A 12,222-nucleotide genomic window follows, 5' to 3' on the forward strand; every position below is an offset into this window, starting at 1 on the left:
TCTGCGCCCTGCCACCCACAGTAAGGGAGCAGGGTCAGGCAGAGTCAGCCCTGCTGCACTAATGCTTGGACTGGCTGTGAGCGTGTCCTGGGGACTGGAATACTAATCAGACTTTTCCACTCCAGTCAGTGTTGAGCTGGCCTTATTCCCAGGAGCCTGCCATGCCGGCAAGCTGTGGCCCAGAAGAAACCTGACAGGAAGGAAGCTAGGACTGGGCTCCCGGCTCCCCACGGCCCCCAGGGGCCCACGACACTCACAGGAGTCTGCTATTATTACTGTAATAATCACTGTCTTTACTGGACTACTGCTCCGGAAACCACAGATTTGGAGAGAGCGAGAGCGAGAGCGAGAGCGAGAGAGAGAGAGAGAGAGAGAGAGAGAGAGAGAGAGAGAGAGAGAGAGAGAGAGAGAGAGAGAGAGAGAGAGAGGGGGGGGGGGGGGGGGGGGGGGGGGGGTGAAACAGAGAGCGGGAGGGAGAAACAGAGAGAGAGAGAACCACAAACACTCCAACACACGCTTTCACGCCCACACACACACATTCAGGAGAAACATCTGGGGGTATCAGTGTGTCACATGGTAGGAACAGCTTGGAATAACAGCATGAAGGCCTGTCTCTTTTTCTCACTCTAGCTTTCATACACATAAACCCAAACACATACAGTACACACACATTCCCTCTTATGCTTCTATGTTGAATATGTGAAAATACAATTATACACAACTTGAGTCAGTCAAACAGAGGTAGCGTTCAGTTCTCCTTATTTTCCCCCTGTTCTTTGAACATTTGGGAAATAGCAGCTCAAGAGACGCCGAAGAAGCCATAGTCATATTGATGAAGTTTAAGATTGATATTGGACTGGGAGGGCTTTTAATTGTTGTGAGAGAAACAAGAGTCAGATATAGATTTTTGTCTGACTTGGCTCATCCAATTACAATGGTTCATTAGGAAAGCTTTAACAGAGTATAGCTTTCAGTCCTGCTTTCCTGTGCTACTGTCACTATCTAGAAAAAAAAACGAATTAATTATGTGGTAATTCTATAGCCATATTGGATTGAAGCATAACGCATCACTATTTCATAACCTGTGGGCTATGTATCTGTGCCCCTGTGCCAATCATAAAATGAAGCATTATGTCAGTAATATCTAACCTAGCCTTGTCCAGAACCAGGCTTCCGTAATCAGAAAGCCTGTTGAAGTCAATGGCTGTGTTCGAGAGCATCAAAACCGTGATGTATCATGGGTAAATTGTGATGGACTGACTGATATACAAAAAATATTGACTAGTTATTTAGGATGCAAGGTCATTTGTAGATCAGTCCGTCTCGACTCTCCTTTAAAGTCAGCTCAAATCAAATTGTATTTGTCACATGCTTTGTAAACAACAGGTGTAGACTAACAGTGAAATGCTTACTTACGGCCCTTCCCAACAATGCAGAGAGAAAAATAGAAAAATTATAGAAAAAAATAATAACACAAGGAAAAAATACACAATGAGTAACGATAACTTGGCTATATACACTGAGTACCAGAACTGACTCGATGTGCAGGGGTACGAGGTAATTGAGGTAGATACTGTACGTACATATATGTAGGGACAAAGTGACTAGGCTACAGGATAGATAATAAACAGTAGCAGCAGCGTATGTGATGAGTCAAAAGAGTTAGTACAAAAGGGGGTCACTGCAGATAGTCGGGGTAACTATTTGGTTAACTATTTAGCAGTCTTTTGGCTTGAGGGTAGAAGCTGTTCAGAGTCCTGTTGGTTCCAGACTTCATGCATCGGTACCGCTTGCTTTGCGGTAGCAGAGAGAAAAGTCTATGATGTGGGTACTGGAGTCTTTGACAATTATTAGGGCCTTCCTCTGAAACCACCTGGTATAGAGGTCCTGGATGGTAGGGAGCTCGGCCCCAGTGATGTACTGGGCCGTACGCACTACACTCTGTAGCGCCTTGCGGTCGGATGCCAAGCAGTTGCCATACCAGGCGGTGATGCAGTCAGTCAGGATGCTCTCAATGGTGCAGCTGTATAACTATTTGATGATCTGAGGCCCCATGCCAAATCTTTTCAGCCTCTTGAGGGGGAAGAGGCATTGTCATGCCTTCGTCACGACTGTGTTGTTGTATGTGAACCATGTTAATTCCTTAGTGATGTGGACACCGAAGAACTTGAAGCTCTCGATCCGCTCCACTACAGTCCTGTAAATGTGGATGGTGGTGTGCTCAACTCTCCATTTCCTGTAGTCCATGATCAGCTCCTTTGTCTTGCTGACGTTGAGGGAAAGGTTGTTGTCCTGGCACCAAACTGCCAAGTCTTTGACCTCCTCCCTATAGGCTGTCTCATCATCATCGGTGATCAGGCCTACCACCGTGGTGCCGTCAGCAAACTTAATGATGGTGTTGAAGTCGTGCGCAGCCACGCAGTCGTAGGTGAACAGGGAGTATAGGAGGGGACTAAGCACGCACCACTGAGGGACCCCCGTGTAGAGGGTCAGCATTGGCGGATGTGTTGTGGCGGCCCGTCAGGAAGTCCAGGATCCAGTTGCAGAGGAAGGTATTGTCCCAGGGTCCTGAGCTTAGTGATGAGCTTGGAGGGCACTATGGTGCTGAACGCTGAGCTGTAGTCAATGAACAGCATTCTCACATAGGTGTATATCAGTCCGTTAATACAGGACTATTAAAGGCACTACTTTTGTGAGATTTTTTACATATATGTTTTTTTTTTATATCGTTTTTTAAATTATGATTTTTCATGGGATGCTGCAGCACCCTCAACACCCCTACTTCCTGCGGCTATGCCTTTTTGTGTCAAGAACTGCAACACTGCTGGGATTTTCACAATCAACAGTTTTCCGTGTGTATCAAGAATGGTGCACCACCCAAAGGACATCCAGCCAACTTGACACAACTGTGGGAAGCATTGGAGTCAACATGGGCCAGCATCCCTGTGGAACACTTTCGACACTTTGAGTCCATGCCCCGACGAATTGAGGCTGTTCTGAGGGCAACTCAATATTAGGGTGTTCCTAATATTTGGTATACTCAGTGTATGTGCATACTGTATTCTCGACATAGCTCATCCTATATAACTACTGTACATGCCTTTTTCATGTTTATACAGTGAGCTCCAAAATTATTGGGACAGTTACTTTTTTTTGGCTCTGTACTCCAGCACTTTGGATTTGAAATGATATAATGACTATGAGGTTAAATTGCAGACTGTCAGCTTTAATTTGAGGGTATTTTCATCCATATCGGGTGAACCGTTTAGGAATTACAGCACTTTTATACATAGTCCCCCCATTTTAGGAGACCAAAAGTATTGGGACAAAATCCCTTATATGTGTATTAAAGTAGTAAACAGATAAGTATTTGGTCCCATATTCATAGTACACAATGACTACTTGATCAAACTTGTGACTCTACAAATTTGCAGAATGCATTTGCTGTTTGTTTTGGTTGTGTTTCAGATCATTTTGTGCCAAATAGAAATTAATGATAAATAATATATTGTGTCATTTAGGAGTCACTTTTATTGTAAATAAGAATAGAATATGTTTATAAACACTTCTACATTAATGTGGATGCTACCATGATTACGGATAATCCTGAATGAATCGTGAATAATAATGAGTGAGAAAGTTACAGACGCACAAATATCATACCCCCAAGACATGCTAACCTCTCACCATTACAATAGAAGGGGAGTACATGACAAATAAACGTTTATATGATTTCTTGAAATGTAACATCCAATAAAAATGTAGCAGCTGGAAGCCAGCGTACAATTTTAGTCGTTTCGGCTAATACAAAATTCCCTAAACCTCCAAGGAAACGTGACAGCAGCGTGATTTGGAGGTATGGCTACGCTACCCGAGACTATAGCCAACCCAACCTAGGTCAGTTCCAACCTTGAGGGCAACAGAATCTGCTGGTTCTCATCTTAACCTTTCATTTGATTCAATTCAATAAGAAATATGATATCATCTTACTGAGGCACTCAAGCTCTGAAATGAGAACCACTGCCTTTAGGTGATGCACCTGACCTGTCCAGGTAGGATACATGGAGATGCCCCACCTCTATGTGAAATGTACCCATGGATGGCGTATCAGCTATGCCAACATTGCCAATAGCCGAACGCTTCAGTGGAAGATTATCTGAGTCAGGTTTGCACGCACGAACGCACCCACTAGACCTTTGAATCCATTACAAACGCGCAAATCAACTGTATTTCTGTTATCTATATAATGTGTTTGTCATGGTCATATAGGCCTATGCTACTCTTAAAACGTTATTGATATTTTCCCTTGTTATTCCTGTTTTTGTGTGCGGGCGGGTTTGCTCACAGTGCTACTCCGAATGTTAAACTCATGTTCTCTGACATGCCCAAGACCCATAAAGCATCACCACCGAGAACCCACGCGTCCCGCCTCCCAATACCAAGCACTTCATATCAGTTAACCCTTCCGGCATACTTTAACACAGAGCACCACACACTCATTATTATAGGCTCTATTTATGCATATGTGCCTCGATTATAATGTAGGGAAATATTTGTTGGATGCACGTCATACCGTTTATTTCCAACACAATTGCCGATGGAGGTGTTCGTGGTTCCTTGGAACGAGGATGGCCAGGACATCCGACACTTCCTAAGCCCCGGTCTGTCGCTCGTGTCCATGGCATTAGAGCGCTCTATCCCTCGGTGGTGATGGCGGTCCGTGTCGGAGTATCCCCGGTGTTTGATTTTGATGGGGGTCCGTGGCTGCCTCCAAAGATGTTGCGGAGGCTTTAGGGTCGCCTGCTCCCGGGGAACAGGGAGCGAGAGAGAAAGGCTCTTCTTCGAGCATGGTGGTGGAACTTCCATCATAGTGCAAATTAAAATATCCCTTTTATATCTCAATTTATTGACACAAATAATAATAATTTGACTTCAAATGTCTAACCGGTTAATGTCCATCATTGGTACTTAATCGTAGCCTACCCTGTGGAATTGGGTAGAAAAAGTGACCAAGTTGAGTGCAGTCCGATGTTATATGTAATATTCTAAATAATAACATTTAAACCTTTCGACAATTATCACAGTGGTACTGTCAGGCAGAGAAGGTGACTAATTTCACCCGGAAAGTGTCTTTATTTTTTCTACCGTTTATCCAATTAAACTCCAAACAAAAGTTAATCTCTCTTCTAAATGTAAAACGCTTCCCTTCTTTTTTGCTTCGAGTTTCGCCAGTCGTTAAAGTATCCGTCTGGTAGGTGACGATAGCCACTTGCCGGTGCTTCCCCTGAAGTTTGACGCCTTGTCGCTCATTGCGCACTGGATCACTTTATTTACGGAACAATTTACTGCTTTTATCAGCTCCTTATTGCAGAATGACAGACCGCTGGCGCTGGCTCCTGTGCGATATTATTGCTGCTCCCGACTGCACATGTCTGTCAAAGCTCGCTAGTAACGGCTCGGTCTCCAGCTGGAGCCATAAAAAGTAACACACAGAATACCGCGGTGCATCTGGAACTACATAGGCTGAGCCGCACGCGCGGAGCCCACTGTCTCGACTTTCCCCTGCATTAAAACGTTTGATCCAATTATTTCAGTTTGAGATTCAATTAGACTTCGCGCAATAGAACATCTCCATTAATTACATAATTTCGGTTGCCTTTGGAGTTGTGGTTGTGCCTGTATCCAAAACCCACACGATATTATTTTCTTTGCCGCTCTTCTTCGCACAATGCATTATCAAAAGCAAAAGGCCACTAGAAAAGCATTGACTGTCGAAGTCCTGTAGTTGCTGCTTGCATTATCTGTCCATTATCAGGTCTGAACTCCAGATTGACGACTAATATTACATTAACCATAACGCATCATTAACCACTCCAGTCTTTGTCTCGCTCTCTCGCTTCTTTCTCTCTCTCTTTTTTCTCTCCAGCAAGCCCACATTCGTGGCTCCGGTCCAGTTGGTTTATCTCTTTGGACTGAAAGGAATTGAATAATGTATTATTATTTCCCTCATATTGCGTTATTTTCTCGACAGTCAATGTTGTACAAGCGCATTTGACGGTATTCTCCTGAAAAGCCCTTGACAAAAAATCAAAAGAACTGATGTATTTTAATAGCCTACTAATTCGTTTTTCACCACTGTCTGCTTTCAGTGCACTGCCGACGTGGTCAAAAGTGTAAGCCGTAGTAAATGGATAACCACTTCTCACAAAACGCGCTATTTGCTGTATCCGTTTTAGCTATTTGTCGCAGTCCTTCCACTGATGTGAGCTGTCACTTAGATTTCTGTAGCCTCCTGTAGCTCAGTTGGTAGAGCATGGCGCTTGCAACGCCAGGGTTGTGGGTTCGATTCCCATGGGGGGCCAGTATGAAAAATGTATGCACTAACTTTAAGTCGCTCTGGATAAGCGCGTCTGCTAAATATGTAAAATTTCTCTGACCGTTTTCATCATAATTTGATCAAATCTGGACACCCAGGGTTGAAACCAAGCGCACTCTCAAGGCAAGATGCGTTTGTAGAGCGCATTCACAACTGCATCTCTACAACCTTCCATTAATCATATTATCGTCTCATCTGCTGATGCATAATGACCAGGGATTCTCAGCTCCAGTTTTTATTAAATCTTCAGGCAACGACATGGCACCGTGCGCCATCAAATTAAGTATTTGTAATATCACATATGAGCACATCTGCTCAACCATAAAGGCATTCAATAATTTGCTTGTTAATCTGAATGCGGAAGTGCTCTCACATCAAACATATTTTTTTGTTTATCAGTTAAATATTCTACAGCTGTGGAGAGAGATGGCTATAGGCTACAGGAAGAATTTAAAGACCCAGTGCAGTCAAAAACGTGATTTTCTGTGTTTTATATATACACTACATGACCAAAAGTATGTGGACACGTGTTTGTCAAACATCTCATTCCAAAATCATGGGCATTAATATGGAGTTGGTCCCATTGCTGCTATAACAGCCTCCACTCTTCTGGGAAGGCTTTCCACTAACATTGCTGCGGGGACTTGCTTCCATTCAGCCACAAGAGCATTAGTGAGGTCAGGCACTGATGTTGGGTGAATAGGTGATGGGGTTGAGGTCAGGGCTCTGTGCAGGCCAGTCAAGTTCTTCCACACCGATCTTGACAAACCATTTCTGTATGTACCTCACTTTGGGCACGGGGGCATTGTCATGCTGAAACAGGAAAGGGCCTTCCCCAAACTGTTGCCAAAAAGTTGGCAGCACAGAATCGTCTAGAATGTAATTGTATGCTGTAGCGTTAAGATTTCCCTTCACTGGAAGTAAGGAGCCTAAACTACGAAAAACAGCCCCAGATCATTATTCCTCCAACCAAACTTTCCAGTTGGCACTATGCATTGGGGCAGGTAGCGTTCTCCTGGCATCCGCCAAACCCAGATTCGTCCGTTGGACTGCCAGATGGTGAAGCGTGATTCATCACTCCAGAGAATGCGTTTCCACTGCTCCAGAGTCCAATGGCGGCGAGCTTTACACCACTCCAGCCGACGTTTGGCATTGCGCATGGTGATCTTAGGCTTGTGTGCGGCTGCTCGGCCATGGAAACCCATTTCATGAAGTTCCCGACGAACAGTTCTTGTGCTGACGTTGCTTCCAGAGGCAGTTTGGAACTTGGCAGTGAGTGTTGCAACCGAAGACAGACGATTTTTACGCGCTTCAGCACTCGGCGGTCCCATTCTGTGAGCTTGTGTGGCCTACCACTTTGCGGCTGAGCCGTTGTTGCTCCTAGACGTTTCCACTTCACAATAACAGCACTTACAGTTGGCTGGGGAAGCTATAGCAGGGCCGAAATTTGATGAACTGACTTGTTGGAAAGGTGGCAGCCACGTTGAAAGTCACTGAACTCTTCAGTAAGGCCATTCTACTGCCAATGTTTGTCTATGGAGATTGCATGGCTGTGTGCTCGATTTTATACACCTGTCAACAACGGGTGTGGCTGAAATATCAGAATCCACTAATTTGAAGGAGTGTCCACATACTTTTGTATATATAGTGTATTTCCACACTATGAGGTTGGAATAGTACTGTGAAATTGTGAAAAATATGAAAATGCAGTTTCGTGTAAGAGCTATTTGAAAAGACCGCCTGAAATTTCAGCCTGTTTTGTTGAGATTAAGTTTTGGCCTGCAGTATAAGTTAATAGATCAATAACAAATAGAGTTTCAAACCTCGCTGCCAATAACAGTCCGTTTTCAGGTTACATATCCCTACCATTAGGCTAGTCCAATTAGGCCCCTTACTCAGACCACTCCCAGACAGTCCTAGCAGAATTCTTGCTTGAGAAATTGGTCTTTGCTAAGAAGCTATTTTTGTTTATTTTAATTGGGAAAAAAGAACAGTAAGGTACTTAATTTTTGCCCAGAAATGATTTGATATTGAGATAAAAACAGCTGCATTGGGCCTTTAACACAAAAATAATGGAACCCTGTATATTCACAATTTATCATTTAAATGCATTCTCCAAATCATAACCAAGAGGCCTGAGGCCTGTAACCACAGGGTCACTGGCTAAGTCCCCTGCAGACAACATGTGACGGTCTCCTCTCACGCCTTTGAGGTGGAGGTGTTGCCCTGTTCACTTTGGGGTTTCTGAGAAGAACACTTGCTGCCTATAACCTCAAGGTTGTTGGTTCAATCCCTGCTGCAGCCCTTCTCCCCAACCGCTATATTATTTATCAGGTTGTAGGTTTTCTCCAGCACCTTCTCCTGACATGCACCATAGTGCAGCTGCAAAGTAGATATAGCCTACAGACCTGCATGTGCGCAACGGAGTAGGGGGGTATCCCACTGGTTGAATCAATGTTGTTTCCACGTCATTTCAACCCAAAAAATCTATGTGATTACGTTGAATCAAAACTGAAAACTTGTTGAATTTGCCAAAAGTCATAAACATAAGGGCATTTCATCTTTTAACCTAAATCCAATGACATGCTGATATTTTTTGTTGAATTCACATTAGTAGGACAACTTAACCAAATATTATGTCATTTTAGTCATTTAGCAGACGCTCTTATCCAGAGCGACTTACAGTACTGAGTGGATACTTATCACCCATAGGAATCAAACCCACAACACTGGCATTGCAAACACCATGCTCTACCAACTGAGCCACACGGGACCCGTTCTTGACACAAAAGATTCAAAGGCACTTCAATCTTTTGTCTTGCCCATTCACCCTCTGAATGGCACACATTCACAATCCATGTCTCAATTGTCTCAAGGCTTAAAAATCCTTCTTTAACCTGTCTCCTCCCCTTCATCTATGTTGATTGAAGTTGATTTAACAGGTGACATCAATAAGGGATCATATCTTTCACCTAGATTCACCTGGTCAGTCTACAGTATGTCATGGAAAGAGCAAATGTTCTTAATGTTTTGTATACTCAGTGTAACTACCTGCTATGCTGATGAGGTAACATTATAAACACTACTATAGATACATGCTACGCTGATGAGGTAACATTATAAACACTACTATAGATACATGCTACGCTGATGAGGTAACATTATAAACGCTACCATATAAATACTGGATGTGCTAATGAGGTACCATTATAAACACTACCCTATGAATACCGGTTATACTGATGAGGTAACGTTATAGACACTACCTATACCCTTATAAATACCTGCTATGCTGATGAGTGAGATAGGAAGCGATGTGAATTATATGTGTTTGCTAGATTAATGAAAAGTGACGATCCATTCAGACCAGCCTTACTGATTGAACTTTAGTAAACTACATTACATTCTGCTGGTGAAATACCATGGAGGCTATTCTCATTAGTCCTCTGAATATAGTGTGTGTGTGTGTATGTGAGAGAGAGAGAGAGAGAGAGAGAAAGAGAGAGTTAGAGAGCGAGAGAGTGCTCAACATAAACCTGTGTCTGCTGGGTATCTGATGTTTTGGAATATTGATATTAAGATGATTCCGGTAAAGGAGCGCACCCTCTCTCTCGCTCTTTGATGCATCACCAACACATGAAAGACTCCTCTGTTTATATCATGCCAAGAAAAGCCCTCAGTGTCTGTCTGGCCTCTGTCCCAAGCTGTAGTGTAGTGTAATGTAGTGTAGTGTAAGCACCAGGGAATTCTGGGAATTGGAGCTCCTCTCTTCTCTTAGGGAGGCCCATTAAATATTAATCCACACCACTTTTCTGACAGTGAAGAATAGTCTGGCCTGGCCACTCAGTTTGTGTGTATGTTGTGTGTGTGTGTGGCGATCATGTGTCAGTAATTATGTGGTCATTAATTTGTACTGTAGGACAATGGGTGGTGGAATATAGTGCATACATGTTCGTATGCCTATGGTGTCATAGAATGGCCACCATGTGAATACAGCCATGCATAAGAATGTACTAGATGTATTTTCCTCCAGCGGGGTATCTGATGTTATCTGTATTACGTGGTTTGATACAAACCTAGAAATAACCTCAGTGTATGCATTTAATTTTTATTTCTCTGCAGTGCTGCAGTGGTGATGGTACAGTGTGTTCATATTGGCTAGGAGTCCGTTACCTACCTGCGTCCTACTCTAAACTCCATTTGAACCTGCACTGCAGTGGCTCTCTCTTTGTGTGTGTTTGTGTTACAGGACCGAAGAGAGAAAGAAAGAGATATGGCGTGACGTAATGTATTAGGAATGGGAGACCTTGAGGAGACTGTGGTTTACTTTGGGGACCAGCTGAGCAACATCTATGACTTTAAAGGCCAGATAAGTAGATTTAGGAGCTTCTTAAGATCATATTGATGAGGTTGAGCGGCTGGAGAGGATATCTGAGAGCAAGATCCAGTAGCCGACCCATCCACAAGGCTGTCCAATTTCCTCACTGCTGCTCTCCCATCTCCCCATCCACTGCCATGGCTTCTGTTTCAAACACAATTAGAAAATGATGCTGATACTGCTTCTTTATGGAACATGGGCATTGGACACCATTGATGTTGCACCACTGAAATTGAGAGTGCATGGCAAAGCAATTGCTTTTTTCTTTTCTTTTAACTTTGGAACCAGTTGAGCTTGACCTATTGACCACCACATAGACTCCTGATTAATAAAACACAGCAGGCAGTCTTACATTTTTCACATGGCTTAGCAAAGCTTTTATACAGTCAGCAAAGCAAGCCATGTAGTGGAAAGGGTGGTTCAAGAGGAATTCATGCTAAAAACGGCTTCATTATTTGAAAAGGATTTTAAGAGTATGATTTGTAAACCCCCTAAAAGTTTGTGGTTGATTGAGTGTTCAATTGTCATTTCACTATTCCTTCATAAATCAATTATTCTAAACAGAATTGATCCTGCAGAATAGGCACACTTCATGTCTGTAAGTGTAGCACAGGGAACACATTGTTCTCTCTACTGCTGATATTTATGGTGCAGTCCTCTGCTCTTCGTAGCGCTTCCATCTCCCTCTCTCCTGTATTTAGGAAAATCACGGTTTCTGCAGCATTCAATGGCAACTGTGTGCAGAGTGACTGCGTGGGTGGGAATATGAACGGCAGAAATCTAAATGTGTCTGACACACCGTCCACTGAGCCGCGTTTGGTGGTTCCCCCAGAGCTCTCTGGTTCAGGCAGCAGGCACCACAAGAGAGATATGGGGCACTAAAAGTATCAACAACAAATACAAAATGGAGGTGTGCAGATTTGTTGTTTCCAATATGATGTAACCATCTGAGCACTGTTCAATTTCTATGGTAACATGTTTCCTTTGTCATAAAATTGATTTGAACGTTCCATTTAAACCATATGAGAATAGTGTTCAGCCAACAGCTGCTGCCTAAATGTAACACACTTTTCCTCTACATGGCATCTAATTTGTCTCACCTCAGTGACCCAGTCAATAGCTGCTGCAGCTTCTAGCGGTTGTGACCAGGAGACAGTAACAGCCAACCAAAGTCACCTTGTAGCCTGATTACAGGATAAAGGAGGACCGGCCTCTTCAGTCCCCCTTGTTTCTTACAGTAGAGGAGCTGAGGGGTTGAAGGGCACCAACAGTAAAACGTTATGCCACGGTGTGCCCTAACCCAACCCTGCGGTTTTCACAAGTATCCCAGTACTGGTGCCCTTAACCTCATCAGCTCGTTTTCCTGCTGTAAGAGACAAGGGGGACTGAAGAGGCCGGTCCTCCTTTATCCTGTAATCAGGCTACAAGGTGACTTTGGTTGGCTGTTACTGTCTCCTGGTTACAACCG

The 12,222-nt window shown here is 43.6% G+C and overlaps 1 protein-coding gene across 1 annotated transcript in view; it reads right to left on the reverse strand.

Moving 5' to 3' along the window:
- LOC311106032 (3',5'-cyclic-AMP phosphodiesterase 4C-like) overlaps positions 1-4,969 on the reverse strand; it is a gene marked incomplete at both ends in the record, with an annotated part of 71,151 nt that extends 66,182 nt beyond the window's left edge. Inside the window, one exon of the mRNA XM_084148304.1 lies at positions 4,574-4,969. Within this exon, the coding sequence (XP_084004430.1) occupies positions 4,574-4,869 (296 nt within the window). The remainder of the gene's footprint in view (positions 1-4,573) is intronic.
- Between the last annotated feature and the right edge of the window lie 7,253 nt (positions 4,970-12,222).

The sequence above is a fragment of the Coregonus lavaretus genome, assembly GCF_964263955.1.
Source record: "Coregonus lavaretus genome assembly, chromosome: 2".
Classification (NCBI taxonomy): Eukaryota; Metazoa; Chordata; class Actinopteri; order Salmoniformes; family Salmonidae; genus Coregonus; species Coregonus lavaretus.